The 17,164-nt window shown below is 37.7% G+C and overlaps 1 protein-coding gene across 2 annotated transcripts in view; it reads right to left on the bottom strand.

Moving 5' to 3' along the window:
• ABI3BP (ABI family member 3 binding protein) overlaps positions 1-16,732 on the bottom strand; it is a 254,121-nt gene extending 237,389 nt beyond the window's left edge. For both annotated transcript variants that reach the window (XM_066240657.1, XM_066240658.1), the window contains exon 1: positions 16,578-16,732. In XM_066240657.1, the coding sequence (XP_066096754.1) occupies positions 16,578-16,656 (79 nt within the window). In that variant the 5' untranslated portion in view covers positions 16,657-16,732. The remainder of the gene's footprint in view (positions 1-16,577) is intronic.
• Between the last annotated feature and the right edge of the window lie 432 nt (positions 16,733-17,164).

Here is a 17,164-nt window from a genome sequence, read left to right as displayed (position 1 = left end):
GTTGACATACAATATTATAATAGTTTTAGGTGTACAGCATAGTAATTAGACATTTATATACCTTACAGTGGGATCACTACAATAAGCTAGGACCCACCTGACATCATACAGAATTATTATAATATTACTGACTATATTTCTGGTGCTGTTTTTTACATCTCTGTGACTAATTTTTAAATGATTCAAGGATATTTTTATTAGTCATTCTGGTGACTCAGTTGTAATATCAGTATTTAAAATTTGAGTTACTGTTTCCCAAACAGGAAAATAAAAATAATCACTTTCTCTAGTGAAAGATTTTATAAAGAGTTTTGAACCTGACCTGTGATGGTACAATGGATAAAGCATCCATCTGAAATGCTGAGCTTGTCCGTTTGAAACCCTGGGCTTGCTTGTTCAAGGCACATATGACAAGCAATCAGCAAACAACTGAAGAGAAGCAACTGTAAGTCGATATGTCTTGTTTCCCCTCCCCCTCATCCTCTCTCCATAAAATCAATAAATAAAATCTTTTTTTAAAAAAGGAGTTTGGCAACTAGATTATTCTATGTAAGAGCAGAACCCTAAACCATAGTAATGCCAGCATGTTGATTAATCAAAAATTAATGGTTCATCACATCAAATTTAATCTGTTTCTAGCACTTTCACCTGTTTCATATTTCTTTGTTTTTAATTTGTATTATAAAGAGAACCAGTACAATGCAGAATGGCACACACATGTATAAGCTCACATACTTGAATCTGAAAACCTAACTTTATAACATGTATATCATGCCAGTGGCAGAAGCCACATTGGATTTGGGCAGACGGTAAAAGAACTGTGGAGCTGGACAGTGTTGGGTCATTAACGTTTAATCGAGTCTCTTAATGGAGGATGAGCAAACAGGCAGGAAAAAACTGCTTCTCATGGCAGCAGGTGAACAAACAACAAAAATAGCCCCTCACAATGGTGGGCAGGCAATCTGCAATCCACGCTGAGGGCAAGCACCAGTAGGGTTACATAGACTGTACACACGTGGTGTTGCCATGTGCTCATGCAGTAATTAAGCAAAGTACAAGTGAGCAAGCCTAACACAGCTGTTTTCCCAACATATATTTTTTCACTAGTCGTTGTCACTGTTGGTATGGTACAAAAAGACTAAAAGCTGGTAGAATACATAAAGTTTCTAAGGCAGATATAATGGAGTCTTCTAAACACAAGAATCAGAACTTTAAAAAGATATGAAAGCAGAAAAATGTGGGAGGAAAGAGTAGGAGGAAAATTTGGAAGTCATATGTTGAGTACAATAAAGAAAAAGGTGCACCAGAGAAATATAAATCAAAGAGGGATGCTGGTATGTTGAAATGGTGATAGATGCCTGCAACTGTGATCCAGCTGCCAATTAGAGGCTCAAATGTCATAGAGGATACTTGACACAGAAACTTGGTTTCACAGAAATGTTGGCTACTAGTCAAATGAAGAAAAACATGGCATTTGAACTAAAGATCCAACTCAATGAGCCACTTGAAAACTCTTAAGTTCTTCAAAATATTAAACTCCTGCAGTAACAATGGAACAAAAATCTGGGAACAAATAAAAAAAAAAGTGACCTTACTAAATAGCACCGTAATTTCTGGCTTTTATCACACATATGTTGCTGTCATACTTCTAGAGACATAGTAATTTATGCCATAGTCAAAACGGATGAACAATAGTGTAAGTATATAGTTATGGTTTGTGCAATCTGATAAGCACAAAGCTTATCAGATGAATGTAAATTTATGCTTTTTGCAAGCTTGCTGATACCAAGATAAATGAGTGAGAACCCATGATATTTTCAATCATGTGAAACATTTAGCATGACATAGAAACACCCACTCCTGCTTTGAAAAATAAATAAATAAAGTAAGTTGTGCATTGTCTTCCAAGGACATGATTTCTGCTGAATCCAAACAGATGAAGAGTCAGCTGTAAGGCAAGAACCAGGGCCAAAGTGGCCAGCAGCGGAGACTGGGGTGGAAGCCAGGAGAATGTTCTGTGCGCTCTAATGCTGTGAAGAGAAGAAAAAAAGAGGAAAGGAAGGAAGAATGAGGGAAAGAGAGAGAGAAGGAGGCTGAAGACAAAGAAGAGTTAGGAATAAAAAGAGGGAAGGTGGGAAAAAAATCTCATCAAGTGACTGACAAGTCACCTGATCAGACCAACCCAGGACCTGAGATTCAGCAGACAGACTGCAGCAGGCTTCCAGGGTTACACAGAAGTGCATCTCAAGAATATGTGGAGAAAATAATGACCAAAGTCCATGACTTGTACTCCCAAATATTTCACTATAAAAGGTAAATCTGTTCTGGGAGAGTTGGACCAGGAATAGGAGCTGAATGCTGATAGCAAGAATTATGTTTTAAAAAATCCACAGTGCCATGGCTCCTCTCCGAGTCCCTGTGTCAGTGTGAGGCTGACACAACACAGGCCCAGTGATGGTACACAGGAGCGTCCAGCAACCATGTTCCTTTAGCTCAGTATCTTTTCAGGAAGTGTCCAGAAGAACAGAGGGTCTAGATCCGTAGCTGCTACAGCAAGTCAAGAGTTTTAAAATGTGTCAGGATCACTTCATAAGTTGTATAAATGTCTAGCCACTATAATGGACACCTGAAAATAATATAATATTGAATGTTACTTGTAACTGAAATTTTTTTAAATTAAAGAAAAATGTGTCTGGTTCTCACATTTCCTCTTAAGAAAGTTACTAAGAGGAATCCATTAAAGTCACCCTGATATTTATTAGTGGTGTCTAAAATAACAGAAAACTGTTATTTTTATTATTCCCTTTTTTCAGGGAAGAAAATCTGATGTTGAGAGAGGTCAAGGCATGTGCCCAGGTTCATATTTATTCCTGGACTTCATCCACTCACCCAGTGGTAGTCAACCTGGTCCCTACCACCCACTAGTGGGCGTTCCAGCTTTCATGGTGGGTGGTAGCGGAGCAACCAAAGTATAAATAAAAAGATAGATTTAACTATAGTAAGTTGTTTTATAAAGATTTATTTTGCCAAACTTAGCAAAAATCCGACATAAAGTACTTGGTAAATTATTATTATTATATGCTTTAACTTGCTGTAACTCTGCTTTATAAATTTTATAAAGTACTTTCCTACTTTATAAATCACCATTACTGTGGAACCAGTGGGTGGTTAGAAAATTTTACTACAAAAGTGGGCGGTAAGTATAAAAAGGTTGACTACCCCTGGGCTAACTCCTATTGCTATTTTCCAACATTTATCTTTCCAATTCATAATGAAAGTACAGGTTACAGTCAACCTCAATGGGAGAACATCTAATTCTAGTAAAAATGTGAGTAATTAGGGAATCATTCTGTGACAACAAGATTAGTCGGGTATTTGAAAAGGACAATCGAGGACAGGAAGGGAGGGGCTGTTCTTCAGATTATCTGATACCTTGTCCTAAACTTCCTGGCTAGAGACGGCTCTAACTCCATTCGGGAAAGTGAAAGGAGAAGCAAACTGTCCTGCATCCCCTGCCAGCATATCTGTAGCAGGTCTGAATTCCAGAGTTCTCGCCAGCGTGACTTTGGCAGCCGCCCCAAGCCCTCTTTCAATGACAGAATCTTCTGCTCTGAGAGAAGGGAAGTCTGTTCAGTCCTGCACGCCCACAAACGCGCATACAGTGGACTCTCAGCAGTGCCCTTGGAAAACCAGAGTATTTTCTGATCTGCTAACAGATTGGGAAAGTCAAAGGATGGCATTTAAAGAGAAAGGAAACCTGGAACTCTACTTTGTAACTGGTGGGAAGCAGAGTAACCTCCAAGCTATGTTGTAGCAAGGGTTTGTTCTCCTCCACGAGAGGAGAGACTTTTAGCTGCGCTGGAGACACGACAGAATATGTTTCAGATTATAAACCATCCTACATGCTCACAAATTTTTCTTAACATAAAATAGAAATAAGATGAGCTGGAGTGTATATAGCAACATGTACAACTAAAAGAACCGTTTCCAAAGGCATTTCCAATGACCTGGACCTTCTGAATAGGGAAATTCATTGAATATCTGTTTAAATCCGATATTTTGCATTGACTGAGATCATGGGCTTCTTTTTTATTTATTTTTTAATGTGTTACATGAATTCATTTTTTCATATATCTACCACTTAAAGCAAGTGCATGACTATACAATGGAATAGCTTAACTCCTGCAAATTTTTGTTGAAGAATTAAGACACGAGCAGTTTTATCTAAAAGAAAATTACTTTTATATAACCCAGTAGTTTTAAATACAACTAATTTCAAACTCCTTGAAGGCAGGCAATGTCTTACTTATCTTTGTAGTCCTAATATAATAATTTTTAAAATTGTTAATTGAATGACAGAACAAACAAATATGAGTCCAGTCCTGAAAAATATGATTTGCCATAGCTTCTCAGATCTGGCTGCTCAGATTTTGTAAAACTAGAGATTAGCAGTTGTAACACCGAAAACAAATGTTAATCTCAATTATAAATATATCTTTACTTCATATAGCTTAAGAAGGAATTCTCAAAATATTTTCAAATCATGTTTTAAAATCCTGGAACAAAGTAGCAAATAAATAAATAAATAAATATCACCTTTAAATTTATATTAAAACTTAAATAGCAAAATAACTTACCTGCAACTTCTAAAATTTTTACTATGTGCTCATAAAAAGATTTGTCAAGCACTTATACATACAAATTTTCAAAAACTCCAGCTATATTGGAATCCCCCGAGGAATTTTTAAAACTCCCCCACCTCAGATGAATAAAATCATAACTGAGACCAGTACTGATACTTTTGAAAGTTTCATTTATTCTAACGTTCAGAGAGGGTTATAAATCTTGGGATAGATGTTATAGTATTTGTACTCACAGCTAAACCTATTTTTAAAGAAAACATTGAATTGCTGGACAGGTGAGGCTTGAATTAAACCTCAATTTTCTCTAAAATTAATTTCCAACCTTACAGAAGTTGCTTGGAGTGAGTGGATTCAGTCTGGTTTTGTTATGTGTGGCCTTTCGACATATAGTTCATGACTAGAGGATGCTCACGGATGTTCTAAAGGACACATCTTGTCTCCTTTCAGACCTCCATGGGGAATGGAAGGGGGAGCTTGCTGTACCAACAGGGCCTAAGATCCTCAGACTGGCTTCAAGGCCCCCAATTTTTATCAAAATCACTGGGAGTACACAAGTCAGGGTTTTGTTAGATTGGGGAAACCTAAAACACACTCAAAATCTCGCTGTGGAAGGTTTTTGGTGGGAAGCCCAAGCTAACATTATAAACAGTACAGTAAGTCCTGATTCAACCTGTCTGTCCACAGAACTTTTCACAAAGTAGCCCAAGACCTTGAAGTTTACTACCCTTCTTACTATGTACTTCCTAGTCCTTCGGACCATCCCAACACAAGAGGAGACTGTAGGCTTGAGGTAAAGAACCCGAAGGATATTCTAGTATTAAGCTTCTGGGCGTCATGTTAAGAATATATTTTGTGTATAACCTAAATCTTGTGTTTTGATTCCTAGAGCCTATGGAAGAATTGTTTTATTGACAATAAAAAGGATATAAAAAAAGCTCTTTTAACTTTTTTGAGCTATCTTCATCACACTCACTAATGAAAGTATACTTTCTTCCTCCGAACACAAATTTAATTTGACCTTATAGCAACTCCTCCATTTACTGGAAAAGCTGCCCACAAACGTTTCGGAAGCACATCCTTATGGGAACTGTACCATCAACTTCGTAGGTGCTAATTGCTTCATATTTATAAACTTTGTTAAAGAAAACTTTCACTTTGTCTTTTATTTTCTCTTTCTATTGGAGAGATGGTGGTATCTGATTCTTACAATGAAAGACAGAGTTTCTTTTTGGAAGGAATTAACTTTGCATCTTTCTCTACATGGGATATCTTTTTCCATACGTGATGTACCAGAGAGGAAATCAGCAGAGAAATCTAGACAATGACTGATTTTTATTTTTATTAAATTTATTGGGGTGACATTAGTTAAGAGGATTATATAGGTTTTGGGTGTACAGTTCTATGATACATCATCTGTATGCTGCATTGCATGCTCACCACCCAAAGTCAGATCTTCCGTCACCATATATTTAACCCCTTTTAACCTTTTACTACCCCCACGACTTTTCCTCCGGTAACCACCATATTGCTGTCTGTGTCTGCAAGTTCTTGTTTACTTGTTTTCCTTGTTTGTTCATTTGTTGCTTTCAGTTTTATATGCCACAAATGAGTGAAATCGTGTGGTTCTTAACTTTTTTGTCTTACTTATTTTGCTTAACAAAATACTGTCAAGATCCATCCAGGTTGTCACAAATGGCCATATTTCATCTCTTCTTGTGGCTCAGTAGTATTCTATATATGTTCCATGTCTTCTTTGTCCAATCCTCTATCTAAGGACACTGGTTATTTCCATGTCTTGACCACTCTGAGTAATGCTGCAATGAACATAGGGGTGTGTATATCTTTGTGAATAAGTGAATGTTATCAAATTCTTTGGGTAGATACCTGGAAGAGAAGTAGCTGGGTCATATGGTAACTCTATTCTTTATTTTTTGAGGAGCCTCCATACTGGCTTACAAAGTGGCTATACCAGTTTACATTTTTTACCAGTGGTGAATGAGGGTTCCTTTTTTTCCACAACCTCTGCAAAACTTATTACCTCTCTTGTTGATCATAGCCATCCTAACAGGTGTAAGGTAGTATCTCATTGTAGTTTTGATCTGCATTTTCCTAGTAGCTAGTGGAGTTGAACATCTTTTCATATATCTATTAGCATTTGTATGCCTTTTTGGGAAAATTGACTGTTTGGGTCCTCTGCCCATTTTTTAATTGGAATGTTGCTTGTTTGATGTTGAGTTATATGAGCTCTTATATATTCTGGATATTAACCTTTTATTGCAGCTATTGTTTGCAAATGTCTTCTCCCATTTGGTTGGTTGCCTTTTTGTTTTGTTGGTGGTTTCTTTGCTGTGCAGAAGCATTTTAGTTTGATGTAGTCCCATTAATTTATTTTTTCCTTTACTTCCCTTCCTTTTGGGATTATATTCATAAAATTCACTCTAAGACCAAGATACATAAGCATAGTACCTATGTTTTTTCTATGTAATTTCTTTTTCAGACCTTATATTATGTTTTTGACCCATTTTGAATTAATGTTGGTACATGGGGATACACTATAGTCTAGCTTCAATCTTTTGCATGTGGCTTTCCAATTTTCCAAACACCATTTATTAAAGAGGCTTTCTTTTCTCCACTGTATATTTTTGGTTCCTTTGTTAAAAATTATTTGCCCATATAAATGTGGGTTTCTTTCTTTTTTTTATTTAGAAAATTAACTTTAACAGGGTGACTTTGATAAGAGTACACAGGTTTCGGGTAAACATTTCTATAGCATTTGAACTGTTGACTATGTTGTATACCCATCACCCAAAGTCAAATCATTTTCCATCACCTTATACAGTGTGTTCATAAAGTCATGGTGCGCTTTTTTATTTATCTACTTTTTTAGATTTTATTTATTCATTTTTATTAGAGAGGGGAGAGAGAGAGAGAGAGGGAGAGATAGAGAACAGGGGGAGGAGCAGGAAGCATCAACTCCCATATGTGCCTTGACCAGGCAAGCCCAAGGTTTTGAACCGGCGACCTCAGCATTCCAGGTCAACGCTTTATCCACTGCACCACCACAGGTCAGGCCATGGTGTGCTTTTGACTGGTCACATGAAAGCAACAAAAGACGATAGAAATGTGAAATCTGCACCAAATAAAAGGAAAACCCTCCCAGTTTCTGTAGGATGATGTAGCAGCATGTGCGCATGCGCAGATGATGACGTAACACCACGTATACAGCGGTGCAGCCCACGGCCATGCCAGTCGAGATGTGGACAGTACAGAGAAAAGTTCAGTGTGTTCTGTGGCTCGCTAAATTCAAATCCGTGACCAAAGTGCAACGTGAATATCAGCACATTTATAACGAAATGCCACCACATAGGAATAAAATTACTCGGTGGGATAAGCAGTTGAAGGAAACCGGCAGTTTGGTGGAAAAACCCTGTTCTGGTAGGCCATCAGTCAGTGACGAGTCTGTAGAGGCTATACGGGATAGCTACCTAAGAAGCCCTAAAAAATCTGTGCGTGAGCCCACATCAAATTGCACTGAACAGGTATGAAACTGGGAGAGTTTTCCTTTTATTTGGTGCAGATTTCACATTTCTATCTTCTTTTCTTGCTTTCCTGTGACCAATCAAAAGTACACCATGACTTTACGGACACACTGTTTTTGTCCCTCTTTACATCCTTCCTCCAACCCGATCATCTATCCCTTTCCCCTTGTCCCCTTGTCCCCCTCCCCCTGGTAACCAGTTTACTTTTGTGGGTTTATTTCTAGGCTCTTTATTCTTTGAATGGATCCTTTCATACATAAGATCCTTTGGAATAAGATCCAAATTATTATAGGTGCTTTTACCTTGAATCTTTGCACTGTTAAGATGTTTATCTCAATTCTCAGGGATTTCCTAGAATAAACTCCAACCATGTAGGGCAGGGATCCCCAAACTACAGCCCACAGGCTGCATGCGGCCCCCTGAGGCCATTTATCCGGCCCCCACCGCACTTCCAGAAGGGGCACCTCTTTCATTGGTGGTCAGTGAGAGCATCCACATCCTGTGCTCCTGGAGTGCTGTATGTGGCGCTGCGGCAAAGTGCGGCGTCGCTCACGTACAGTACTACTTCCAGTGACGCAGGACGCATGCGGAAGCTTCGGAAGCACGTCATATCACTTGTTACGGCTAGCAGTGACAAATATAGAACCAGACATTGACCATCTCATTAGCCAAAAGCAGGCCCATAGTTCCCATTGAAATACCGGTCAGTTTGTTGATTTAAATTTACTTGTTCTTTATTTTAAATATTGTATTTTTTCTGTTTTGTTTTTTTACTTTAAAATAAGACATGTGCAGTGTGCATAGGGATTTGTTCATAGTTTTTTTTATAGTCCGGCCCTCCAATGGTCTGAGGGACAGTGAACTGGCCCCCTGTGTAAAAAATTTGGGGACCCCTGATGTAGGGGGTCAAATTGACTGTTTCTTACTGGGCATCTGCCACTAAAAGGTCAATTCAATGGGAAGTGGATAGGGTATTAATGTTTCAGCCAATGTATTCTCTGAAATCTATTTATAGTTCCACTATATCGCTTTCTATCCATGTGACTTCAAGCAGCCATTGCCCATTTTGTTATGGGTAGACTCTAAAGTAACCCCTCGTAATCCCCGCCTCCTGCATCTACTTTCTCTGTAATCACCTTGTGTGACAGGACCTGTGAATTTCTTGTAACCAACAGAGTATGGCAAAAGACTTGGCCTATCGTGTCCATGCTTGGGCTATATGAGATTATAATTTCCATCTTGCCTGTAGACTCATCTGGACTTGTACACTCTGATGAAGCAAGTACATAGTAGAGAGGCCCATGTGACAAAGAATTTAGGTGACCTCTGGTCAATGGCTGGTGCAGAAATAAGGCCCTCAAGCTATCAACTGTCAATGAACTGAATTGTATCAACAACCATAAGACTTGGGAGTGGATCCTTTCCCAGTCAAGCCTTCAAGTGAGACCCCAGTCCTGGCTAATGCCTTTGCTATAGACTTGTGAGAGACCGTCAGGGAAAAGACCTGCTAAGCCAGACTCAGACTGTTATCCCCAGAATCTCTGAAATAATAACTGTGTTGTTGTAAGCTGCTAAATTTATAGTAATTTATTATGCAGCAATAGATAACTAACATACTCCTTAGGCTTATTGCCTTATCTGTGAAATGGAGATAATAATAATATATATTTGATAGGCATAAGAATAAAGTGAAGTAATTTATATAAACATTTACCATCAAACACCACACGTGATATATAATAATATGGTTAATTATTATCTTTTTTTTTTTTTAGGTGAGAGGAGGGAAGATAGTTAGGCAGACTCCCATATATACCCCAACTGGTATCCACCCAGCAACCCCATCCAGGACCAATGCTTGAATACCAAACTATTTTTAGCACCTTAGCCTATGGTCCTCCAATGGAGTTATCCTTAGCACCCAGGACCATGCTCATACCAATTGAGCCACTGACTGCAGGAGGGAAGAGAGAAAGAAGGGGAAAAGGGAAGGGGGAAGCAGATGGGTGCTTCTCCTCTGTGCCCTGTCCTGGAATTGAACTTGAGACATTCATATGACTGGCTGATGCTCCATACACTGAGCCACCAGCCAGGGCCTATTATCATATTCTTTAAACATTATTTTAACAGGATATACTATGCATTTAAACCTTTTTAAAGCTAATTTCTTCTTTAGGTGATACCATTTATTTTTACTATTTTTTTAGACTTTTATTTATTCATTTTAGAGAGGAGTTAGAGAGCAAGAGAAAGAGAAAGGGGGGGGGGGAGGAGCACGAAGCATCAACTCCCATATGTGCCTTGACCAGGCAAGCCCAAGGTTTCAAACCAGTGACCTCAGCATTCCAGGTTGACACTTTATCCACTGCGCCATCAGAGGTCAGGCCCTAGTTTTACATTTTTACTTTACTATTCTAGTAATCTCTCACATTAGATTATCCTATTTATTTTTTAATTTTACAGTTATTCTTAGATCACTTTTATTAAGTTAATCTACTTACTTTCCATATTCTTTAGTTTATACCTACTTTTATAAATGACAATCAGGAAACAGGCAAGAGGGAAGTCATTCTGAGAATGGTGACCCAGACAGAATGGTTGGTCACATCTCCTGAATGGTCCTCCCTCATTTTTGTTTTAGACACAATGTCAACTGCCATTGACCTCCAAAAACATTTTAACTATCTTTTCATTAATACAGTAAACTAGTAACTGTATAATTAAACAGGGCAACCTTGTTTTTAAACCTTCAGTTCTAAACATGATAGTCTTAGTACCAAAACAAATTTTACTTGATCAATTTTTACATTCTTTTTTTAATAAATAAATTTTTATTAATTTTAATGGGGTGACATCAATAAATCAGGGTACATATATTCAAAGAAAACATGTCTAGGTTATATTGTCATTCAATTCTGTTGCATACCCATCACCCAAAGTCAGATTGTCCCCTGTCACCTTCTATCTAGTTTTCTTTGTGCCCCTCCCTCTCCCCTTTCTTAATTTTTACATTCTTAATACAAGTTTCTTTTATTACATGGTCAGGATCTTAGTGTTACCTAGTAGATACTCAATAAATAGTGCTTGAATAGGCAAACAAATCAATAAAACTGCCAAGAAACTTTAAGATGCTAAAATGATTCTCTATGGTTTTCAAACTTGTTTTCTTTTAAGACTAAAACCATTTTTTTTCTGGTATACTCTTTAATATCATCCTACCAATACATAAATATATATTACTCAAATAATAGCAGAACCTTGCCTAGTAGGTTTATTTTTACTCTTCACTGTTTTTTTCTCCACCACAACCTCCCTGCCCTAAAATGAAAGAAATACTCTCTAGCCCCTCACAAGAATCAATCACCCTTTGAAGAAATGGACTGGGTCCTTGGAGCGATACATTGTCAAAGTGAGGTTGGGAGGGCTTTGTGGAGAGTGAGAGCCAGACCCCAGCTGAGTGGTTGGAAAAGTTTACAGAGCAAGTCTTAGGAGCCCTTCTCTCCAAAGATAGACTTCTATTGCCTCTTTGTAATCAATCTTGGTGAGTCAGGGTAGATTGAGACAAGGAAGACAAAGTTGCATCCTAAGTGGACTTCTTAGACTTGGCTTCCCCTCTGAGTACTTTAACACCTACTGAACTCTGGCCCCAGGCTGTTGTCAGGGTCTGGCCCTATGTTTAATCCTTTTTTGAAAGGCCTTTCACCTCTTAGCCATTCTGCTTTGCTGCAAAATGAATGTGTCTTCTAGGCCTCTACTTGGGTGCCATATTCTCTTATAATTCTTGGTTCTCTGTGACAGTTGAGTTTTTCCATTCATTCTGGAAGCTATTTGTACTCCCCCCCCAGATAAGGCAATTATGATGTCACTTTATTGTAATCATGCCTTTGCCTCCCTGTCTCTTCCATTAACTGGTCAGGTCCCTGAAGATGGTTCTGAGCTGTCTTCTCAGCCTCTGTTGCTTTGTATATACACAGACTAAAATTTGTTACTTGAACAAATTAACATATCTTTACATACAGCAGGAAACTGCTACTACATAGAAATTAAGGGTACAGTCATTTGCCACTTACCGGCTGTGTGACTTAGAGCAAATCACTTAAACACTCTGAGGCACACAATTTTATGCTCTATAATATAAGAATAGTAAAACACGTGCTTCATAGGAAAGCTTCGAGGATTTACATTTTCCATGTTAAAAATATTTAGCCCTAAATTACCATAACCGTATGAGCTCAAAGAATGTTACCTATGATAAGTTATTATTATCCTTTCTCCCTATGTGCTTTGTACTTGGAGTCAGAGATTTCCACCTTGTCAGGTAAGAACCTGTGGCAAAGAGCCAGATGCCTCTCTCCTCTGCCACATGCCAAGAGTCACGCCCAAGAGCCTCAAGCCTTCGGGCCAATTGATTACACTTATATCTTCAATGTTCCTCTGTGGCTTTCCTTCTGTGTGTCTCAGGAGGACTGATAGAATTGGCTACAAATAGCAGCCTTTGCCTTCTGGCTGATTCCACAGGATTTTCTGCAAAGAGGTGTGTCAAGCCCCTCCTGTCTCATTATGAGCTTTTGTTGGCTCCCTTCGCTATATGGTGTTCTCTGTGGTTTTCATTTTCGCCTCTACTCCAGGGAGAAGAAGTCCTATGGTGCCAAGAATAAAGATTCTGAGAAGCAGCTGGAAGACAGGGGATTTCAAAGGTATAAAACAGTGTGGTAATTCTTCTCTAAGGCTGTGTGTTATAGTTTTTTTTTTCCTCCTCCTGAAAAACAAGTTCAAGAGGATCTCTCCTAGAAGCTCCATGAAGCCTTTCCAATCCCCAGGGGAAAGCAAACCCTAAGGCAAAGGTGCAGATATCCTTAGAAAATCTGCACCTCTTCTCTTAGATTGAGAAGAGAAAAGTTTGAACTAGACGATCACTGTTGACAATGGTCAGGCTGGAATGTGTAGAGGCCTTCTCTCATTGTGCAGCAACACTTACTCCCTTGCCCCACCTGCCTGCCAAGAACTTGTCACCACATTTTCTACACTCCAATAGATTTATTTATCTGACAATTTGGACACAAGCTCACACACATCATTTGGTATTCATATTTTTTCAATATTGACCCATTTTTCTGTGAGCCAATAAATATTTATTGAATGAATACTTGTTATATGTCAGATGCTTTATTAAAAGCTTTGCAACTCTTTTCTGACTTAATTCTGTAATACTATGAGATTATTAACATTATTCCCATTTTGCAGATGAGAAAACTGAGACTTAGCAAAGGTCAACGATTTGCCAAAGAATATAGTCATTGAGAAGTAGAGAGGAGAAGTCTATTAATAATAGTCTTTAACATTAAGCTTTTAAAAAGCAGCAGGACCTTTTTAATTTATTTCTTATAGGAACATATGTGGCTAAATATGCAAATAGGTATAAGACATACAATAAGTGATTTCTTATAAAATGTTATTTCTTTTCTGGTAAATAACCAACTACATATTATATATTTCAAATAGAACATAATTTATTTTTGTTATTAATAATAATGGGGTGACATTAATAAATCAGGGTACATATGTTCAAAGAAAACAAATAGAACATAATTTTAAGTCAGAAGCCCAGGACCCAATTCTGGTTCTGCCATCAATGTGGGAAAGTGACTAAACCTCCCTGTCCCTGGTCATCTTCGTTTGTAAAATCCATGGTTACGCTAGGCCAGTAGTTACCAAATGTTGGCCTGTGATGAAGTTTCTTAGTCTGTGGTGATAGGAAAAAGACAAGAACAATGGATATATTTGTATAAATGTATTTATTTTTAAAAATCTATTAAAGTGGTTTGTTTTTATGAACAATGGGTATTTTTCCCCATTTGTCATCTTCTTTCATTGATTGATTTTTTTTATTTTTTTTTTTTACAGAGAGAGAAACAGGAACATACATCTATGTTCCTATATGTGCCCTGACCAGGGATCAAACTGGTAACCTCTGCACCTCAGGATGATGCTCCAACTAACTGAGCTATCCGAGCAGGACTCCCATTTCACATAGTTATATGGCAAAATTCAAGTATGCTCTCAGTAATAAGACTCTGATATTAAACATACGTATGTATTTTACCTGGTTTGTAAACCCAAAGGTCTGGGAACTACCAGATTAGGCAATCACTAGTGTCCCTTCTACCTCCAAAATTTTACCCTTTTCTTAAATCACAAATGATATCTAACTGACTCTAAAGTAGAAAGGAAGAAGAAAAGAAAAAGTGTTATCCCTTTCCTTTTCTTGTTTAGTTCAGCATTTCCCCAAATGTGTTCTGTTGAAAGATAGCTCCTGGCAAGAAATTAACAGCTATTCCACTAGAAAAGCATTTTCTTAGTCAAATGAGGTTGGGAAACAATAGGTTAAAAAGTCTGGACAGGTTTCTTAACTAAGAAGTTTTCAGAACCTGTAAAATTCTCATCTTTATTGTGACTCTCCAAAAGCAGACAAAGGAGAAGTTCATCCCAGGTTATTGGTGGAGATCAGATGCCCACCCCAACCCCCTTTTGGGGACAGTACACCTATTCCTGAAATATAGTTTGAAAAAGATAACTTCAGCAAAAAAAAAAAAAATAGTTCCTCGGTAGCTTTCATAATAAAAATATACTGCTCACAAAATTTAGGTTATTTTTCAAAATGAATATGAAGTGATAAAATATCCCCTAATTTTTGTGAGCAGTACATTTGTATATAGCATTACAGATGAGACGTCCATTTATTTTATAATATTACCAAAACTATGGGTATTTTCAAAAGTTATGAGAGAAGTCTGGATAAAAAATACTTCAGGTTAAAGTCTAATCAATGAACTACACAAAAGTTTTGTGGCTTTTTGACAATTTTTTTTTTACCATAACAAATAAAGGAAAATTGTGTTAAGAGATTGGTATTTAATGATGAGAACATGATAATTAAAGCACTTAGAATTATAGAAGTCTCTAGTAACAAAATTTTGGTTATCATCCCTGTACAGCAAATACAAGGTTAAGTAAAACCAAGGTAAAAATTTAGCCTGAGAAAAACCCCTAGATTCCTCTCAAATGGTGTGTCCCCATTAAACATTTCAGCAGCAGGAAAAATTAATTCTGAATGTCTGCGGCTCATAATTGATTTATGAAAACACTTTTACTGTGATCAAAGAACAAAATTCTTGACAGAAGATAAAAATCTAATAGTGTGTACTTGATTTGATTTTTCTTTGCCTAATTATCCAATCAGAGTTGAGAAGATTTGCTTTGCCCTTTTTATTGCTTTTTACATGATCCTGTAAAATATCAACCAGCCAAACTCTTCAGCCTTCACAAACTCTAGATTCAACTTTCACTTAACACACCGAGGAACAGTTTTCACGTGGGACTAGGTGATCTTGGAGCAAACAATCCCCAGAGAGGACCTAAGGGAAGATACTTTGGAGATTCCGACACTAACAACCTTTCTTTCTGACTCTAGACACACCAGGTTTCTGACGAGCCTGTGGCTCTGCATTACCTCCAATATTTTCCATTGTAACTGTATGGTAAGTTTCTGCCTGTTTTTCATAATCCTGCTGACGACAGCAGTCTGCAACCATAAAAAGCCTTCACAGACCTGGAGTTGGCTTAGAAAAGTGCCTTTGCAAAGGAGCAACAACAACAAAAAAGTACATGTAACATTTACGTTCAAAGAAAGGAGAGAGAAAAACTCTTGTTTTAGTGCTGATGGGCTCAAGAGATTGTTTTTAGGGTCTAAATTTTGAAATTTTCATTTTTTTTCTGCTGACATTTGTAAACAAAATACCGACACTAAAATGAGAGCACTTCAGCCAGGAAAGTGGGGAGTGTTCTGTCCAGCAGCTCAAACCCTTGTCCGGACTCCACTGGGGAGAAGTGTCTATGAATTAGCACGTGATCCGATGTGCCATGCCTAGAATCCTTCCACCTCCAGCTCACTGGTATGCATGAGGTTTTCACCAAAGGTTCAAGGCTTTGTAATCAGCTTCTTTAAAACCTTTAGATAATACTGGTATAGTCTCTGGGAAGGAGGATAAAAATACCAAACTACTCTTTTGAACAGACTACAATACCCCTCTATACAATTTGACTCAATATACAAATACTGAGTTTGAAATTATACCATTCAAGCTTCTGTGAACATCTGCTAAGCTTAATAAGTTGGTTTGCATTTTTACAATAAAGATATCTAATTGAAAAGTAAATAGCAAAGGGGGGAGGGAATAAAAGTTTAAGCAACTCCTGCATACATTTGATCTTTGATTCTCTATCATATAACTCTATTCCCCCCATCTGGTAAAGCAGATCACATTTAGCATCAACATTGAAAAACGAGTATCTCTTAAAAATTACTTTTAAAACACAAAATATCAGAGCTACTTGCCTTTTGGCAATTTCTGTGCATTTCCCAGGGCTAGAGCAATACTTCCACAGAGAAGTAGATACCTCAAGCTGGAGAGCATGTTGCATTGGCCACCTCACACGGGGACTGATGCTGGTGGGTGTCCCGCAACCCTGGAGCTGCATTTAAGTGGACTGTCTCCCAGTGACAGAGGCGGGCGGCTGCACTTAGCTGTGCCGTGGGCTTACTCACAGGGGGTGGAGACAGAATGACATCACACCCTTTCTCACACACACCAAAAAAAAAGAAAGAAAAGAAAAAAGCACAACAGCAAAAACGTATCATAACATTTCCCATTTCCTGTTAGGTTGTAATTGTCTCTTCTCTCGGTAATATAAAAATTGAAATTATGGTCAATCTGTATTTGTGAAACAAAACGTATTTAGGCATTTTTAAAACATTGGTTGAGGTATTTTTAAAAATCCAGAAAAGGCATACTTAAAACCACTAGAATGTTAAAGATATAAAATAAAACCTTATTAGAAAGAAAACTGTTTTTAATTATCTTATTTAAAAACAGCCATCCAGTTTTTTTAAATGAAAGTAAATTTATAAAAATACACTTTGAA

This window comes from Saccopteryx bilineata, chromosome 8 (genome assembly GCF_036850765.1).
Source record: "Saccopteryx bilineata isolate mSacBil1 chromosome 8, mSacBil1_pri_phased_curated, whole genome shotgun sequence".
Lineage (NCBI taxonomy): Eukaryota > Metazoa > Chordata > Mammalia > Chiroptera > Emballonuridae > Saccopteryx > Saccopteryx bilineata.
This window is presented reverse-complemented; position numbering and strand designations above follow the sequence as displayed.